Here is a 19,509-nt window from a genome sequence, read left to right as displayed (position 1 = left end):
CACTCATTGCCCAGAACCCTAGGGAAGGCCGAAACAGTCGTACTTCTTACTGAGCAGTTGAGAATAATGTAAACCCCATTTTCCTCCATATATCCCTGTAAGTAAGCTGGGCTATAGCCTAATTCTATCTGTATCTGTATCTGTATCTGTAATCTATCTATCATCTATCTATCTATCATCTATCATCTATCTATCTATCATCTATCTATCTATCTATCATCTATCTATCTATCTAATCTATCTATCATCTATCTATATCTATCTATCATCTATATCTATCTATCTATCTATCTATCTATCATCTATCTATCTATCATCTATCTATCTATCTATCTATCTATCTATCTAGCTAGCTATCTAGCTATCTAGCTATCTAGCTATCTATCTATCATCTATCTATCTATCATCTATCTATCTATCTATCTATCTATCATCTATCTATCTATCTATCTATCTATCTATCATCTATCTATCTATCTATTTATTTATCTATCTATCTATCTATCTATCTATCTATCTATCTATCTATCATCTATCTATCATCTATCAATCATCTATCTATCTTTCTATCTAGCTATCTAGCTATCTAGTAGTGTTAAAATGTAGAGTAGGAGTCTGAAATTACTTCTGGAAGGGGCCCAATTCCTGCAGTGATCTAGTTATCCTCTCAAATATTTGTGTGGCTCTAGTTATCTTCTCAAATATTTGTGTGGGGGAAAGAATGTGGCATGGGGCATCATCCGGGGAGCCAATGCCCCCCAAATTTTAAAGGAGGGGTGCTACACGAAGTACAATCATAGGGCAAGTTGTCTCCATATTCTTTTCAGGCTTGGGGGGACAGCTGGGGAAGTTCTTAGAGGTGTACCAATGTCTGTCACTATCACCCCTGCCCATTGGCTCATCCTCTCCTCCGAAGCTCAGTCCACACCAAAGAAATGTTTGGAGCTCAGTGGTTCCCACGCAAGAGGTCCCAGGTTCAATTCCCGGCATCCCCAGAAAGGTCTGGGAATGTCCCCTGAAACCAAGTACACAGGGCATTAGCCGCAATCCGTACCTGCCCTGTAGTTTCTTGAGAGATAAATTGCTGCTGCACATGTTTCTCCTCGAATCAGCGTCTACCTGATTGGAAAACTTAAGCCAGGCTCATTTAGCAGTTAAGCTGAGGGATGCACATTCAAGGCAGTCTTTGCATGCGTGCAGAGGATTGCTTCATGAACAGGAGTTGGTGGGGTGGGTTGCAGGCAAATCTGACTTGATAAAGGGGGGGGGGGACAATGACACATGACCTGGCCATATTTTTCAGCCTCTACTGTGTACATACCAGGCCAGTTGAAAGCAATATTTTCAGCAAAACAAGGCAACTCGTTAATCTGAGAGCATTCTCCAGAAGTTATTAATACGTAAAGGATTTGTTTTAGCTCTTGTTTGTATGTTTAAATGAGAACAACAACAACAACAAAGCCCCTAGAGAGCTCGTGTTTTATGTCTCTGTAGACATGTTTTCACCCACACTGTTTGCAATGGCCTGCGGCGACTAGCAATGCCTATTTACCCGTTGAAATAAAATAATATGCGTGCCCTTTTTGGCCTCAAAACTCTTGCTGCTGTTGTGTATCGTAGGCAGCCAGCCAGCCGTCCGACGTGGTCATTTGTTAAGGATGGTCCTTGGGATTCATCTCCCATAAAGTTATACAAGGCAGACGGTGGTGTCAGAAAATAGTTTTTATGAGTTGCTCGGCTCTATTATTTGAGCAGCTCTCGGATGCCTGAAAAGGTCACAGGTGGTTCCACGTGCCTTGCCTTTCTTTCTTGGTTTACGGCTGCCAGTCACCTTATTTTCTGGCAATGCTCCTATAGCATTTGTGTTAGAAAACCAACAGGTGAAGCACCCCACTCCTTTGGAGCGAACGGTGTCAAGGAGCCCTCCTGATGGAAACAGTCAGGGATGATGGGATTTGTAGTCCACCATCAATCCTCCCCATATCTAGGTTAAAAGAGTTTAGCGGTGAAGCTCATTCGCGGACTTTGGCCCAGCTGCTCGCTCTCTGTCTTGGCCTAGCCTACCTCACAGGGTTGTTGTGAAAATAACCTGAGGCTGAGGGAAGACAACAGCCCACCACCTTGAGCTCATTGGAGGGAGGGCAGTATAATCATGTCGCACATAATAAACAGATTGCTCTGTTAAAACTCAATCCATATTCCTTTAATCGAGTGACAGCCCATTCGGGTGGCCATGCCTATGGACTGTATTTTAGGTTTTCCACACTCTCAGGGGAGCTACGTTTTCTAACTTGGCACCAGTTTGGTGGAGGCACGCCTCCCTTTTTTTACATTTGGACTTCATAATGAAATAATTATCAGCTTTGCAGGGGGGGTGGGGTTATCCTCCGCTCACCTCTGCAGAACAAATTCCTGGTTAAAGGCAAAGGTTAGCAACGCAGCATAAAGCCAAACGTTACATAATATGCAAAGCGGCAATTAGATGACTCTCGTTTTGGAAGATGTACTAGGGGAGATAGTGATGTAATTAAAAGCAGCACTTACACACATAACTACTACCTTACAGGGTGGCATGTTTATTTCTTATCACTCATGTGTTTGCTATGCTGGGCTGCTTTGAGAGGAAGGGCTGAGTATTGATATAAAAGATAAATGAACAATAAAACATTAAAAAAATAAATAAATCTCCAGGCTCTGAAAAAAACATTAAGGCACAGGTGACCAATTATTTTCTCACCAATTGGCAGCTTCACACAGCAGCAGTGATGCAGGCTGGGATTTTTGTGTGCGTGGTTCTTTCTATTTCTGCAGAGAATTTTACGTTTCGTAAGTTCATTAGTAGCAACAAATGGGTGCCCAATACAAATGCAAATAAGAGTTTACCCAATGCTAGTGCTACTCTGAGTAGGCCCATGGAAGTTAATGGAAATGGCTCTCTATGACTAACATGAATAACTTAGGTTCCTTATTTTCAGTGGGTCTACTCTATAGCCCAATATTAGAGAATCATAGCAGTCTCAAAGCTTTTAGCTTTGTTTACTACATTTGAGGAGAATAGCTTAGTTGGATCAGTGCTTCATTGGTCTTCAGTGGATGGGTTGAGGACCCACTATTTCAGCCAAATCTGAGGTGGGTCGCTGTAACAGCAGCACTACCACCGAACAAATCTATGGTTTAAAAGAAAGACAGACAAGAAATGGGTAAAAATATATATGCATGTTTGGGTTAAGTGGGTCTGAAAAGGTTGCAGACAGCTGCTCTAGAGCACCAGAAATTATTCTGAAGCAAATTTCCCTATGTAAGTCCCCTTAATTACCTAGCCACAGGTCAACAATCGAAAAGGAAGGGAAATGATAATGGGTCTGAAAGTATTGCAGGTGCGTAACAGGGACCAGGAACAGGTGGGCCTCTAGATTTGATGGACTGCACACACATCCCTCTCATCCCTGACCATCAGCTATGCTGGCTGGGACTGATGGGAGATGGAGGTTCAGAGAAGGAGTTGGAATCCAACATCTGGAGGGCTACAGGTTCCCCACCTCTGGAACACACAGGAAGAACAGAACACATGACTCACGCCAAGACACACACACAGTCAATGCTCCCAGGACCTCAGCGATGGGTGACCAGATGTGCGCACGCACGCACACAAAGTATTGCAGCTGCGCCTTTAATAGTTGTGTGAAAGAGGGAATTTCAGCAGGTGAAGCTTTCACAACAACCTACACCTGCTTAGGGAGGGGGTAGTTCACGTTCAGCTCACATTTAAAAGTGAACCGACCTATTTCTGAAGCAATGCAAGAAAAGAAAACGATTGGTAGCTGTTCTGATTCAGCAGGTTTTCCCTGCGAAAATTTGGACTAGCCGTATATTTCGAAAGGTGCAATTCTCTGAATTTTGCAATGCAGTTCTCCAACCAAGTAAATGTGTGCAATATGTCAGGGTTAAAAGTGTGCCTCAAAAGGCATGCATTAGGTGAAAATGACCTTTAAAAATGTGTTATATATGGGGACATTGGTTTGCAGATGTGTGTATATTAGGGAAAACGGCGTGCAATAGTGTCTGTTAGGAGAAATTCATACTAAAATGACTTTTTGTTGTTGTTTGTTAAGCAAACTTATGTGGTGAAGTGAAGACTGGAAAAATGAGAAACTGAAAGAAACCAAAATAGACAGCTTTGCCCCTTCCTATGCGACCTACTGAAATTCCCTCTTTTAAAGGGGCAGGTGCCCTGCGGGTTTCTGTTTTCCATTGGGCCATGTTGCCTCAGGATTGCCATGTATTCATTGTCAGGTGCCTCCATGACAGGAATACATTCAGCACAAGAATGCAATGGCATGGGAACGAAGAAATAAATAAGGCTCACCTGTTAAATTTCTGCCTGCTGCACAGCATTAAAGTCGAACTCTCAAAGCACTCTTGTAGGTAGAACTGCATCAGTTGCAGGTGGGCGAAAAAAGTGGCACCTGGAGAGCTTTTCTCCACAGCTGCAAGGCACAGGGACAGGCCTCGGTGACACACCAACTGGGAGGTCAACCCCAAAACCACTCTTCTACTCACTCAAAAGACGCCGCACAGACCACACACTTGATGGCGGTTCACCTCCCTGCAGCGCTGCACGCCAACTCGCAAGTGCAAAGAGGAACGCGCTCCCGACTGATGTGATTCACATCTGATAAACCCACAGGATGAGGCCTAATCCTTGGGGCAGAATCCATGTCCCCGCCCCCTTGCCATGCTCTTGCACACATGCAGCATGTACAAGCCCACGCACCAGCACCGAAACTCCCGCCCCGCCTGAGGCTCTCCTCTTACAACACCCCTTCAGGTTGTCTAGGCCGGAGGAAGCTTGCAGAAGGCTCAGAGCTTTTTGGCAAGCCGCGTAGGGAGCAACCTGTAAACTGAGTGACTCCACACACCCTGGAGGCGGAAAGCATGTTACCGGCACTTGCTTTGTGGTAATAACCACACACATATTTTGATGAAATAATGAGTCTCACACTCTCCCTGGCACCCCTTCGGCTGAAACTGGTTAGGTGCAAAAGGCGAAATCTCTGCCTTAGAGGGTTGTTGAGTGTTGAGGAAGCTGTAAAAACATTTCTCTGTGAGGGCAGCCAAAACAAAAGGGGAGCTCCCCGAGAGTATACAGTGGTACCTCGGGTTAAGTACTTAATTCGTTCCGGAGGTCTGTTCTTAACCTGAAACTGTTCTTAACCTGAAGCACCACTTAAGCTAATGGGGCCTTCTGCTGCCGCCGTGCCGCCGGAGCACAATTTCTGTTCTCATCCTGAAGTAAAGTTCTTAATCTGAAGCACTATTTCTGGGTTAGTGGAGTCTGTAACCTGAAGTGTATGTAACCTGAAGTGTATGTAACCTGAGGTACCACTGTATATATAAACAAAGGTCACAGGGATCTTTCCTCTCCCCAAAGGGTGCTGGATCAGGCCAATGGCCCATCTAGTCCAGCATCCTTTTTTCACAGTGGCCAAACAGAGGCTCATGGGAAACCTGCAAGCAGGATTTGAACACAAGACCACTCCCCCCTCCTGTGGTTTCCAGCAACTGGTATTCAAAAGCACTGCTGCCTCCAGCTGTGGCAAAAGAGCACAGCCTGGCTTATGGCCATCAATAGCCCTCTCCTCTGTGAGTTTGTCTAATCATCTTTCAAAGACCAATGCGATTGGTACAAAAGGTGATTAATTCACCTGTAAAACGGAGATGAGAGAGAACCATTGGCTGCATTAAAACAATAAAAATTTCGCTTCAAACTGTTCAGATGAGATCTGGGTTGCATCCTATTTCGTACTTCCATAAACTTCCATAAACGTACTTCCATAAACAAAAGAAAAAGGGAAATTCCTCTTGGAGTCCAAGGCAGAACATTCAATATTTGGCAGAGGCACCCTCAGATTTAGGGGAGCTCCTATGTAAGATGTCTTCATTAGGGCTTCCTCCCTTCCTTGCAGCAGACCCCGATCGTGCTACTACACCCAATTTATACCACTGGTCCAGAATAAGAGAAGATGTGGGGGCTGCTGTTTCTTTCCTCTTGCAGGGTGGACACAGGAAACAGGCCTTGTACTGAGTCAGGGCATTGGTCCATGTAGCTCAGCATTACCTAAACTGACTGGTAGCAGCTCTCCAGAGCTTTTCAGGCAGGCGATGTTCCCAGCCATGTCTTGAGATGCCAGGGATTGAACCAGCGACCTTCTACATCAAGAATGGGCTGGTGCAGGAGCCATATACAATTTTACCCCCCTCTGGCCTCTCTGTCTAGCCCTCAGAAATCTCTCTAGACCTCCTATCCTGAGTAGTTTCACCTAGCTGGAATGTGTCCTTAAACTGTTGCAGATCTGTGTAGAAATTTAGGACCAGTTTGCCAGCGAGATTGCCTTACCACCACACGTGTCCTCTCTCGACTGCTTCGGTTGATGGAATTGGCACTCCTTCGGGTTCCACATTTGTAAGGCCTCTGGCAGGCAGGATAGGCTGAGGTCACCCAGTGAGCTTCGTGGCTGTGTTGGCATTTGAATTTAATTATATAATAATAATTTATTATTTATACCCCGCCCATCTGGCTGGGTTTTCCCAGCCACTCTGGGCGGCTTCCAACAAAAGATTAAAAATACATTAAAACATCAGACCACATTTGAACTGTGGTCTTCCAGGTCCCCATATCCAGCACTATATATATATATATTTAAAGTAATATTTATTGAAGTTTTAAAGGTTACAAAAAGAAAAGGAAAGAAGAAAAAACACCAAATTAAACAAAAACAAGGCAACACATCACAATAAAAAAACAGAAAAATAGAAACAATTAAAAAACAAATCGAACCTTCCCATAACTTATCTTTCATTTGCCTGTTTCCTTGACCTCCTCACACCTCCCTTTTTTGTATTCTAGTTCAGTTAGCTATTTCAGCAAATCCTTTCCATCTTTCCCAATTTTTGCTCTATAATTTATCTTAATATGATGTAACTTTACATTCTCTCCTTTCGCCAATTACCAATCTATTTTTACTTAATCCTTTATAACATTTCCGCTAAAACCACATAATTTCATCCCAGCATCCTTCTAACATTCCTTAATTTTACAATGTTTCTGTAAATAAACTTTAAATTTCTTCCAATCTTCTTCCACCGACTCTTCTCCCTGGTCTCAGATTCTGCCAGTCATTTCCGCCACCCATATCCAGCACTATAAGCCCTGCACCACACTGGCTCCTCACAGCACGGCCAGCGATTAGGGATGATGGGAACTGTAGTCCAACAACATCTTGAGGGGAACATTTTAGTCCACCTGCAAAATAGGGAGTACAGGATACTGTTAAATTTATGGGTCGGCAATCTAAAGTCCACGGGCCAGATCAGGCCCAATTGCCTTCCAGATCCGGTCAGTGGATGGTCCGGGAATCCAGGCAGCCGGCATAGTGCGCGCGCACACAATGGTTTTTGTGACTCAGCCAGGCTTGGGGGTCAAAAGTGAGGTTGACCGCTGCTCAAGACAAGCCCCTTCTCCGTCTGTTGTGCACAGCAATCTTTTCTTCCAGGGTGGGGGGTGGGGAAGAGGGAAAAGGAGCCACAGTTCGGATTTCCACCATGGAGCTTCGGATTTCCACCACAGTTCGGATTTTCAAGAGGAAGCGGGGAGCGCCTAGGCGGCTGCACTCCAAAACAGTTCTGCACTCTGCTGCGGAGGCCACTTGTTAGCTCTCTCGACTGCTTCCCCCAAACCATGGAAAGGTAAATAGCCGCTGCTGCCTCACGCAGGGAAAAGAACATTTTTGCTTGAGCGGCGCTGGCCTGACTTAGCATGGCCAACGGCTTTTCCCTTCACCCACACATGCACACACACTCTCCAGGGCTGACAGGAATGGCGCACTTACCTCAGCCCCCACCCTGCCTTACAAGAGAAACAATAACTTTCAATGCGCAAAACGCAAAGGAAGTAGTGTGGGTGTATGAGGGAACACCCCCCAAAAATCACATTTGGGCAACATTGGGGTTGGTCCCAATAAGGGTTTTTTGCCAAAAATGCGGGTCATAATCATGGCAACATATAGTCCGGCCCCCCACAACGTCTGAAGGACAGTGGACCGGCCCCCTGCTGAAAAAGTTTGCTGACCCCTGGTTTAATTCTTTGTTGTATGTCAGAGAGTTTAAAACCCACAGTGCTGTTTCAGGAGGCGGTATAGCCAACAATAAAAGGCTACATACATTTAAGGAACCCCCTAGAATCCTGGGAATTGTAGTTTAACCCTGGCAGAGCTACATTTCCCTTCACCTTTAGCAACCCACAGGCTTCTTTGGGGGAAACCCTGTTCATGTATGCAGGGGAAATGCTGAAAGCTAGTGTTACAGAAGAAAAGTGCTGAAACCCAGTGGCGTAGCGTGGGTTGTCAGCACCCGGGGCAAGGCAAGTAATTTGCACCCCCTAACCCGTGGATTTGCGCCCCCTAACCCTAACCCCCAGATGTTGCGCCCACTGCGGCCGGCCCCCCCTGCACCCCCCACGCTACACCACTGCTGAAACCTCACATATCTTCTACTCCTTCTGTGCTCTGAGAAAACTGCACCAAATGTGCATGTTAATGGGTAAACAGTTCTGCCCTGAGAACAGCTCTGCTTTCAAGCTATGCCACAGAGCAGGTATAAACCTGACAATGCCCACCTCCTCCTTAGAAACGCCACTTTCCCCCTCTGCCCCACATTTTGTGTGTGTGTGGTAATGAGTCACCGGAATGTTGAAGGAGCCGAGTTTTAATTCTGACCCACGTGGCTGTAGCATTGGAGAGAAGAAAACGAGGCCATCTGCAAAGAACAAACTGTCCTGCGGCCCGTCTGCAGTGCAATGTTTTAAGAAATGCTGATGGACTTGTCCCTTCGCTAGTGTGCCAACTGTGTGTCGCAAGGAAGTATTGGGCAAGGTATTGTACGGGACATCCAAATTATTTTGGAACGCAGATGATGTCCTCAACCCAAATTGTTTTCATTAACATACTTGAGAGACGCTGTTCCAAAAGATGAAAGAGAAATCATTATTGCGTATGGTTTGTAGCAACAAGGATACTTTACACCAAGTACTGGCGGGGTGGGAGGAGAAAGAAAGGGCACCCTCAATTAGGAGAGGGTTATATAAAGTATATGGGAGTCTGTAACTCCAAGCAGGATACTTTGGGATAATGTAAGAGGGAAAAGAATGAGCCCTGTTTAATAATAATAATAATAATAATAATAATAATAATAATAATAATAACACCCCGCCCATCTGGCTGAGTTTCTGGGCACCTTCCAGCACAAATAAAAACATAATGCCAAACATTAAAAACTTCCCAATATGGGGCTGCCTTCAGATGTCTTCTAAAAGTTTTGTAGTTCTTTACCTCCTTAAAATATGCTAGTGCCAACCCTTTTCCAGTTTTGCAAAGCCTGTAATTCACCAGAACGTAGACTGGTTCCTGTTTTTATTTTGCATTGATATGTGTTTTACCCCAGGCAATTCTCTCCCCCTTACTAATTTTATCAGAAGTATAAACTTACACCTACACCCACGTGTGTGTTTGTGTGTGTGCATGCACACATAAGAACATAAGAACTTAAGAAAAGCATGCAGGATCAGGCCAATGGTCCATCTAGTCCAGCATTGTGTTCTTACTGCAGCCAGCCAGATACAGAGGGCAACTGCAGAGGGCAGAACATGGCTATCATAGCTAGTAATCACTGATAACCGTCTCCTCCACGAATTTATCCAATCCTCTTTTAAAGCCATCCAAGTTGGTGGCCCTGACTTGCCTCCTGGGGGAGCAAGTTCCATATACAGTGGTACCTCGGGTTACATTCGCTTCAGGTTACAGACACTTCAGGTTACAGACTCCGCTAACCCAGAAATAGTACCTCGGGTTAAGAACTTTGCTTCAGGATGAGAACAGAAATCGTGCTCTGGCGGTGCGGCGGCAGCGGGAGGCCCCATTAGCTAAAGTGGTGCTTCAGGTTAAAAACAGTTTCAGGTTAAGAACGGACCTCCAGAACGAATTAAGTTCTTAACCTGAGGTACTGCTTTATACATAAATATCTTTGGTAACTTATTTGTTAACTTTATTTGAAAGCAATAAAAAAAGAAGTGCTCCTCTTTCCACCTGCCTTCTCTCTCCTCACTCATCTCAGTTCCTCTCTGTGTTTATGCTCCAGGTCAGGGGTCAGCAAACTTTTTCAGCAGCGGGCCGGTCGACTGTCCCTCAGACCTTGTGGGGGGCTGGACTATATTTTGGGGAAATAAATGAACGAATTCCTGTGCCCCACAAATAACCCAGAGATGCATTTTAAATAAAAGGACACATTCTACTCATGTAAAAACACGCTGATTCCCGGGCCGTCTGTGGGACGGATTGAGAAGGCGATTGGGCCGGATTCGGCCCCCGGGCCTTAGTTTGCCTACTCCTGCTCCAGGTGTTTCTGCCCCCACCCGCATGCAAATCCCCTTGTTCTCTTTATGGCCCATTGGAAAAACCAGTCCGGACAAAAAGTTTTCCGAGACTGTTGAGGGAATTCCCCTATGATGCAAATGAAGAGGAGATTAAAGAGCCCTTTTCCAGAGGTGTAGCCCTGTCCTAAAGAGGGCACGCCCATACTTATTTCTCATTCCGTTCTCAGATCTCAGGCCAGAACCTGGGCACATTTCTGTCCCCAGCTCAGCCGCCTCCATTGCACTCTGCTCCTTCCTCACATTTTCCAGAGGCTCAGCTCTCCAGTCACAGAATCATAGAACTTGAAGAGACCCCAAGGATCACTGCCCCTGTCACCTTACTTAGAATTCCATAAGCTCTGAATATAAGAGGAAAGGAGGATATTATTTGTGGCTACATGCCCACCAGACTGTGGAAGAGCATTCAAAGCATAGCCACACACACCCCCGCAAAAAAAACACACAAAAAAAAACAGTGGTACCTCGGGTTAAGTACTTAATTCGTTCCAGAGGTCCGTACTTAACCTGAAACTGTTCTTAACCTGAAGCACCACTTTAGCTAATGGGGCCTCCTGCTGCTGCCGCGCCGCCAGAGCATGATTTCTGTTCTCATCCTGAAGCAAAGTTCTTAACCCGAGGTAATATTTCTGGGTTAGCGGAATCTGTAACCTGAAGCGTATGTAACCTCAGGTACCACTGTAGTTTATTCTTCACAGACCTATAATTCCCATCACCCTTAACAAACTACAGTCCCCAGGTTTCTTTGTAGGGGACAAAGATATGCTTTAAAGGTCAGCCTCTGACCACGGAAAAATGCCACATATAAAAAGCTTCCTGTCTTTTCCAGCCCCACATTCCATAATCTCTAGCTTTTTAGCGACGTAAACATTCCCAGCAATGTTCAAGGTGCTGTAAAAGGGGGGGGGGGACTTGAATGATTCAGCCTGAATTTTTCGGTTCCTTGGACCAGTTACATCTGGCTTTGACCTCTGCCTGCTCTCTCCTCCTTCAATAGCTCAGGCCGGGCTATAATTAACCTCACCAGTTTCCACGTGGGCCAAATTCCCCAGAGGTCAACACTCCAGCTACGGGTTCTTCATAGGCTAAGGAAACCCCCCCTGCCTGGACAGGCCCAACAGGTGAGAGACTTGAGTTTGGGACCCCCCAGGATGGTTCTGAGCAGCTCAGCAATGCCAGGAGTATTTAGAAAGAGCTTTATTGTGGGGCAAGGGGGAGGGTTAGCTGTGGGGGGGGTGGACTGTCCTGTGGGGTTTGGATATATGCACGCTGCCTTTTCCCCAATTAAGCTCTCAAGAAAGGCAGGTGTCTTAACCGCATCTCAGCCTAAGGTTTTGCAACTTAAGCGCCTACGGCAGTTTTCTAAGAATGTACCAGGTGCGAAAGCACAACACAAACGGACATCCAGCCCTCCTCCTAAACTGAGTCATACAACACAATCATGCATGCACAACACATTACAGCGACACAGGTATGTCCCTGAGGAGACACCACAAAAATGCAGCACTGGCTAGAACATTGTGATCACTCTGGTTTCCAAGAAATTTGCACACAGCTTCACCGCATGTTCTCCGATTCGGATCACACACACATCACGCAAAAGCAACATGCACACTCTTTGCAGCTGTAATTAAAGCACACATGCTTTTTATGCATCATCTACATAACACCCACCCACACCGCCAAAGGTTTTCCAATGTTAACTGCAGGGAAAATGAGGGTGCTAGAAGGCAGGCTGGCAGCAGGGCTAGTTTCCCCTCCCTTTCTCCTTTTCCAGCCATTCATCTCATTTGGGAGAGAGAGACATGGTGATTGAGAGAAGTGGATGATCCTGCCATGTTACCGGTGTCAAAATAGATTCAGTTTTCCACTGAGGAAGCTTTGGTCCACAACACTGTGTTGGGAGGCAACCACCTCAGGTTCAAGGATGTGTTTGAGGGGGCTCAGCATAATAATAATAATAATAATAATAATAATAATAATAATAATAATAATAATAATAATAATTTATTTATACCCTGCCCATCTGGCTGGGTTTCCCCAGCCACTCTGGGCAGCTTCCAACAGAACACTAAAGTACAATAACCTATTAAACATTGAAAGCTTCCCTAAACAGGGCTGCCTTCAGATGTCTTCTAAAAGTCTGGTACTGTAGTTGTTTTTCTCTTGGACATCTGGTGGGAGGGCATTCCACAGGGCGGGTGCCACTACCAAGACGGCCCTCTGCCTGTTTCCCTGTAACTTGGCTTCTCGCAGTGAGGGAACTGCCAGAAGGCCCTCGGCGCTGGATCTCAGTGTTCAGGCTGAACAATGGGGGTGGAGACGCTCCTTCAGGTATACAGGACCGAGGTTGTTTAGGGCTTTAAAGGCTCCTGGCTGTAGTTTTCTATTAGAGAACAAAGCTGTGAGGCCTGGCCTCCTTCTGCATTAGTAGCTTGTTGCCTCAGGTGCAGTGGAGAATACCGGTTTTGCCAATATTCAAATAGTAGTCCGTTGTGCCAGTTCAATTAGATTCTCCACATGGAACAGTACAGACGCCATTTTATCCTTCGCCTCAGGCAGCAAAATGTCTTAGTGAGGAGACACGGGACACATTCACACCATAGATATAAAGCAGGGGTGCCATTTACAGGGGCAGTGGGTCTCCTCCCAATATATTTAAGAGGATTTGGGATCCGTCCCCCCAAATCCCATGGAAGATGCTTGGCCCTGTCGCGTCCTTTTGAGGATCGTCAAAGGGACGCATGGGGCTAAGCATCTATGTTCTGCACGTTCCTTTCACAAAGCTAAGGCAGCTGGTGGTGGGTCGGTGAGGGATGGCGGGCTGATTTGGCCTTTGCCAGGTTGGGGGGGTGCCACACGTGTGACGTCATGCATGTGCAACGGGCCCCCACAATGTTGGGTGCAACTTGGCGCCTATGATATAAAGCACAACGGCATCACTTTAGACAGTCATGGCTTCCCTGTCATCGTCCCCACAGAATCCTGGGAGATGTGGCTTGTTAAGTGTGTTGAGAGTTTGTTAGGAGAGCCCTATACGCTTCCCAGAGCCACAATTCCCAGAGTGCTTTAACAATCAGTACAGGGAACTATGGAGCCTGCCCGCTGATTTTCCTGCAGAGCCCAGAGCCTCCATGGAGGTAGGGAAGGGCTTGAAGAAGCCAAGTGGGGAGATGGAACCAGAGGTGAGAGTGACTGAATGGGAGGGTTTGGTTTTGCTACCTAAAAACCAGGCGCTGCCTTTGCAAATGGGATCCGACTCACCCACCCGGAGTGTGCGTTTGCAACCCCGACCTTGCCGCAACATGATTGAGTCTCGCAAGTGAGCATGCTGCACCTCTTCTTTAAAAGCTTAGTGGGTGGAGCATGGAGAATAGTTTCCGTCCATTTCTGAACTTCTTGCTTGCTCTTGAACTCCTGAACCATGACTCCCGAGTCTAGTGTCTGCTGCTATTATTTCTCTGAACTTATAGACAAGTAAGAGCCTCTGTTTGGGGGCAGGACCCAGGACAGTTAAGGGCACTGGGAACTGTAGCTCTGTGAGGGGGTAAACTACAATTCCCAGGATTCTTTTGCGAGGAATGTTTTTTTAATGCATGGTGTGTACACAGCCGTAGACAACTATTTTAGAATATTTTACACTGGAAATCTGTATTATTTTTTGGTGTGAAATATTATCATGGTCGCAGCTGTCGGGAAAAGAAGCTCTGTCACCACACAAGCAATTGTGGTGTGGACTGTGGTAGTGTTTTAAATTTGGGTTACTTGAGGGCGTGTTTTGGGATGCAGCTGTGCATCTCCGTCTCCAGTTCTTCGGCATTCCTTCACCTTCAGAAAGTTCTTCCTGGTGTTTAGTTGGAATCTCCTTTCTTGCAACACGAAGCCCATGGTTTGGGTCGGACTCCCTCAGAAGGTGGTGTGGTGGACTCTCCTTCATTGGAGGTTGGATGGCCACCTGTCATGGATACTCTAGCTGAGATCCCTGCATTGCAGGGGGCTGGGCTGGATGACCCTCGAGGGTCCCTTCCCCTCTGCAGTTCTATGATTCACCGGTGCTGCATTGCCTTATGCTTTCCATTCCTTCTCTTCCCCCAGGTCAGTCTTCTTTTCAAGAGGCGATGTCATGCACTGACAGCCCCTCAGAGGGCACTGTGGGGCAGCAGCTGGAGCTGCGGAATGAGGGCCACGCCGATGGGTTCTTTGCTGTGGCTCAGCAGCTGAGAGAACAGCGCCATCTCGTGGACGTGGTTGTCACCCTGGGCCTAAGGGACTATGATGCCCACAGCGCTATCCTTGCTGCAGTGAGCTCAGTCTTCCGGCAACGCTTGGAATGTGGGGAGCACGGCACGGTGGAGTTGGATGGCGTGACCACGCCATGCGGCTGGGAGGCCATCTTGAATTTTGCCTACACTGGGGAGCTGGAGGCCACACCGGAGAAGGCTGGGGAGATCTTGGATGCCGCGGAGGCCCTGGGCGTCCCTCGCGTGGCCGAGATTTGCAAGGCAGTGTTGATTGGGATAGAGACAGAGGACAGGCTGAGTCCAGAGGATGAGAAATGGGAGACACTGCGGGGCCTGGAAGAGCTTTATGAGAAAGGCATCGGCTGGGACCTGGAGCTTAAAGCTGAGGAAGATATCTATCAAGGTGAACAAGGCAGAGCTTGAGGGGAAGCCCCACATACTGATAGGAAAGGGATCTGTGAGGTGGGATGGAATGGGAAGGCTAGATGTTTTGGGTTGGGGACTATAGGTTCCTAACTGAGATATGGCTGTTGGGTCCCCTGATCTCATCTTCTCTCCTTCCAGTTCACCGACTAGCCTTGGCCTGCGGCTGCGAGTTCTTCCATGGCATGTTCACCAGCGGCATGAAGGAATCCCGCCAGGCGGACGCCCCTCTCTGCACACGCTTCACCTCAACTGATCTGGGCCTGGTCATCTCCTTCGTCTACTCGGGAACACTGGCAGGCGGGTGGGACAACCTCTTTGATGCTGCCCAGGCTGCCCTCCAGTATCAGGTCTCCGGCATCTTGGAACTCTGCCTGGATTTTTTCCGCCACAAGCTGACTCCCGAATCCAGCTTGGATGTCCTCTCTTTCGCACGTGCCTACGGCCTTCATGATCTGGAAAGCGCCGCCGAGAACTTTGTGCTGAGGAACTTTGCTCACGTCACGAGGACGCCCAAGTTCCTGGACCTTCCAGCCAGCCAGCTTGTGCACTTCCTCAGCTCTGATGCCCTCTATATCCTCAATGAATTGGAGGCCTTCCAAGGAGCCGTCCGATGGCTGGAAGCTGACTGGGAAGGACGGATGGACCGTGCAGAGCAAGTCCTACGTTGCATCAGGTTCCCTCTGATGTCCACCCGGGAGCTCAAACAGGTTCGCGCGGTAGAAATGATGGCCTCCCCAGGCAAGCTCTATAGCCTCATGGTTGAGTCCTTAGCTAGCATCCCGCCAGGCCCTTCCAAGCTGGAGCAACTCCCTTGCCGGGTGAGGTACCCAGAGAAGGTGATTGCCATCAGCGGAGGAGATACGCTGGCAAAGAATATGGCCACTCGCAGCCCTAGCCGGGACTTATGGTTCGCCCACCGGTTCATTAGCAGCATCGGATTGGTCAAGCAGGTTGAGTGGCGTCGTCTTGGGGAGCTCCCAGAGGGGGCACGCTTCCGGCATGCTGTGGCAGTCAAGGACAACGTGATGTACATCTTTGGTGGAAAGGACTACTATGGGACCAGGGACACCATGTGCTCAGTGTTCAAGTGAGACAAGGATTCTTGCCTTTGGAATTAGAGTGGGTGAGAGGGAAAGAACCAGGTTGCAAGTTCCGCGATGTGAGAAGAGTTGTGGGTGGGGCATGGGAAGGATAAACAGGTCTTCAGAATCAGTATTTCAGGTGGGAGATCATCAGTACAGTTGCGTAGGCCAGAGTGGAGGTGGATGTTTGGAAAAGTAGTCTATTGAACAGGGTGATAAGGGGGTGAAAGAGGGGTGGGGGCAAAAGCAGGTGTCAGAGAAGGCGTGCAGCAGTCAGAATGTCCATAGCTGGTGCTGGCCTGACCTGCAGAGTTTTATAGGGCTCTCTAGCCAATCAGGGCTGGGAGCCAATCAAAGCCTGGTACACAGGCAGTGAGAAAGATTAGAAGATCCCCTTGCGTCTCAGTCCTGATTGGCTGCAGCTTCCACCACCACCAGCAGCCCCGTTAGGTTTTGGCCCATCCCTAGGTTCCAGTAACATACGCCCTGGATGTTAGTGATTGACTGGCTCAAGAGAATGGAAAATAGATTGTTGATGTGCTGCCCTTCTAGCAATCCATTGCTCTCTGATCAGGTTCCTCAAACAGGAAGGGACATGTTGCCTTTGGCAGCATTTGGCTGTCCAGAAATTTGACATGAATGTTCTAAAGCCACTGTGGAAAAGGTGGAAAGATGTGAAGGACAGACAACATAATGAGGGATGCTTCTGAACCTTTTAATTTTAGGAACAGATTCAGAGTTGCGGGGATGTGGGGTTGCTTCCAAGCACCATCTTTGTTCCCTGACACTCCCCTCTTGCAGGTTCGACCCTCTCTGTGGGAGTTGGGAGCGGTTGGCCGACATGACAAGTCACCGGAGCTATTTCCAGGTGCTCTACCAGGATGGCTTTTTCTATGCCCTGGGAGGCAGCTCCAACGATGCCTACTGCCTGGATACAGTGGAGTGCTATGACCCCCAGACCAATGCCTGGAGGTGAGGAATTGTGCATTGGGGGGGGGCCTTTGTCAAACCTCACCTGGAGTCCAGTACCGGGTGCAGCATTTTCATCTGCATATAGACACATGGAATGGGTTCAGAGGAAGGTAACCATCAGGAAAACAAGTCCAAGAGTGAAGGAACTGGATAAATTTTAACCCGGGGAGTAAAAGACTGAGGTGCGACCCAGGTAACAAATGATTTTGGGTGTGTGTGAGAGAGAGAGTGACAAAGTAAAATATTGAAACGAGGAACACAAGTTTCTCAGGAGCACAAAAAATGACAACAATAGTGCCTGTACATTTTGCCTTAATTTTCAGGTTGTACAGATGCTAGAAACTTAGGATACACTTTTAAAGTGGCATCACATCACTTTACACAGTTGTGGCTTACCCTAAGAAACTCTGGGAATTGTAGTTTCCTAGAGAAGTTAGACTGGCTCCCTCCTTGTGTTCTTCCGCCAGCCGATGAAGACCTTCATATTCCAACACGCTTTGGGGACCTGACTGTTTCTGAGGAAAGGGCTGGCAAACTCCTATTGTTGCTGTGGTCGGGGGACCATCTCTTGCCATTATGAATGCCATGGTTTAACTATGTGTTGTGTGAATAATATACATTTCCTCCCTGTTCCTTCCCACTAGGCCATGTGAACCTCTGCCCGCTCCGCTCTGTGGCCATGCAGCCTGCATCCTGGACGGAGTCATCTACGTCTCTGGGGGCAGTGACGGCTCGTGCCGCTGCCAGTCCTCCCTGATCCAGTACCGTCCGGGCACAGCACCCATCCCGCTGGCCATGATGCGAGAGGAGCGCGCAGGCCACAACATGGAAGCTATGGGTGGGCACCTCTACGTGGCGGGAGGCCTGCGATGGCGGGATGGACACGGGGGCTACGCCGACCAGCTGGCCTGCGAAGTGTACAGCCCGGGCCTGGACGTGTGGGCCGCTCTTGCCCCTCTGCCACAGGCCCACGTCATCGCCGCCTCCGCCGTCTTGGACGGAGAGCTCTACATCATGGGAGGCTACAGCCACAACACCTATCGCGACACCCACCTGATCCACTGCTACAACCCGACCCATGACCGCTGGGTCAGCGTCGGGACGCTGCCTCAGGCTTACGCAGACCTCAGGGCCTGCATCTTAGAAGTTCCTCCTTCTCTGAGGAGCAAACAGCCCTCGCCCTTAGATACGGCTAGTGTGGAGATCCCTGCTGATTCTTCGACAGAGTTGCCATATCAGTACTCCTGAGACGCCTCCCCAATTTTCTGTGGAATCAGCTGCACAGCTTTAATAGGGGCAGAAACTCTAGGAATGGTTCGCACATGCGTGCGTGATTTCTCTGTGCTTGTGCAGCAGGGACAGGGGGAGCTAGCAGTCCTTTGCACATTAACTGGACTCCGGCTCCCATTAACAGTAGCCAGCATGGCCGGCTGTTGAGGATTATAAGAGCCGTAGCCTAAAAGGACCGCTAATGGGTGCCAGGGTACCCACCTTCTATAGGTGGGTCCCAGTGATTATCCCCTCAAAAAACAAAAAACAAAAAAAAACACCCCAAAAGGCACAACAGAAAGTTCTGTCTCCCTGCTCAACTTGTGGCTGAGCTTCTCTTACATTAAACGCACCCCTTAAATGTGCTCACATTTCATTGGATGCTGAGACTTGACACCCAACCTCTGTTCTGAACTGAGCGGTGCAAAGAGCTTCCCTCTCAGAGTGACTGTGATGGTGGCTGGGGTAGGTGATGTGGCAGCCATTTTGGGTCATCTCACCTGCCTCATAGCCCCAAAGAGGTTGGCAATACCTCGTTCCCACACCCCGGTTGTATACTTCAGGGACTAGAGGACCCTCAAGGTCCCTTCCAACTCTACAGTGGTACCTCGGGTTACAGATGCTTCAGGTTACAGATGCTTCAGGTTACAGACTCTGCTAACCCAGAAATAGTACCTCGGGTTAAGAACTTTGCTTCAGGATGAGAACAGAAATTGTGCTCTGGTGGTGCAGTGGCAGCGGGAGGCCCCATTAGCTTAAAGTGGTGTTTCAGGCTAACAGTTTCAGGTTAAGAACGGACCTCCAGAACGAATTAAGTTCTTAACCTGAGGTACCACTGTACTGTCCTATGATTCAATGCGATACACATGGCTCACTTGAAAAAACATTGCAAGGGAGGCAATGTGAGAATTCTGCCTGAGGTGTTAATACCGTTTGATGCTGCAGTTACCAAGAAATAACCGTGACTTGTGTGAACCAGCTTGGTGCTTCTAATGGAACCACACCAAGCACAAACCAAAGGGCAGCAGTGTTGATT

General features: G+C 47.9%; 2 protein-coding genes across 3 annotated transcripts in view; one reads left to right on the top strand and one right to left on the bottom strand.

Annotated features, from left to right (window-relative positions):
* The window catches only part of LOC309353958 (solute carrier family 12 member 3-like), a 34,333-nt gene extending 29,675 nt beyond the window's left edge, over window positions 1-4,658 (bottom strand). Inside the window, exon 1 of the mRNA XM_081883603.1 lies at window positions 4,367-4,658. The gene's annotated coding sequence lies outside the window, so the exon portion shown is untranslated. The remainder of the gene's footprint in view (window positions 1-4,366) is intronic.
* A 6,922-nt stretch (window positions 4,659-11,580) lies between these two features.
* Window positions 11,581-19,178, top strand: KLHL33 (kelch like family member 33). 2 transcript variants are annotated; one of them, XM_081885184.1, is made up of 5 exons: window positions 11,581-11,604; window positions 14,579-15,127; window positions 15,289-16,237; window positions 17,034-17,204; window positions 17,849-19,178. In XM_081885184.1, the coding sequence occupies exons 2-5, from the start codon at window positions 14,602-14,604 to the stop codon at window positions 18,450-18,452; spliced, it is 2,250 nt and encodes a 749-aa protein (XP_081741310.1). In that variant the 5' UTR covers window positions 11,581-11,604; window positions 14,579-14,601; the 3' UTR covers window positions 18,453-19,178. The 2 variants fall into 2 exon arrangements, with proteins under 2 accessions (XP_081741310.1, XP_081741311.1); XM_081885185.1 differs by lacking the exon at window positions 11,581-11,604 and adding an exon at window positions 13,574-13,668.
* The last annotated feature ends 331 nt before the right edge of the window (window positions 19,179-19,509 follow it).

Source organism: Podarcis melisellensis (genome assembly GCF_964234715.1).
Source record: "Podarcis melisellensis genome assembly, chromosome: 13".
Lineage (NCBI taxonomy): Eukaryota > Metazoa > Chordata > Lepidosauria > Squamata > Lacertidae > Podarcis > Podarcis melisellensis.
This window is presented reverse-complemented; position numbering and strand designations above follow the sequence as displayed.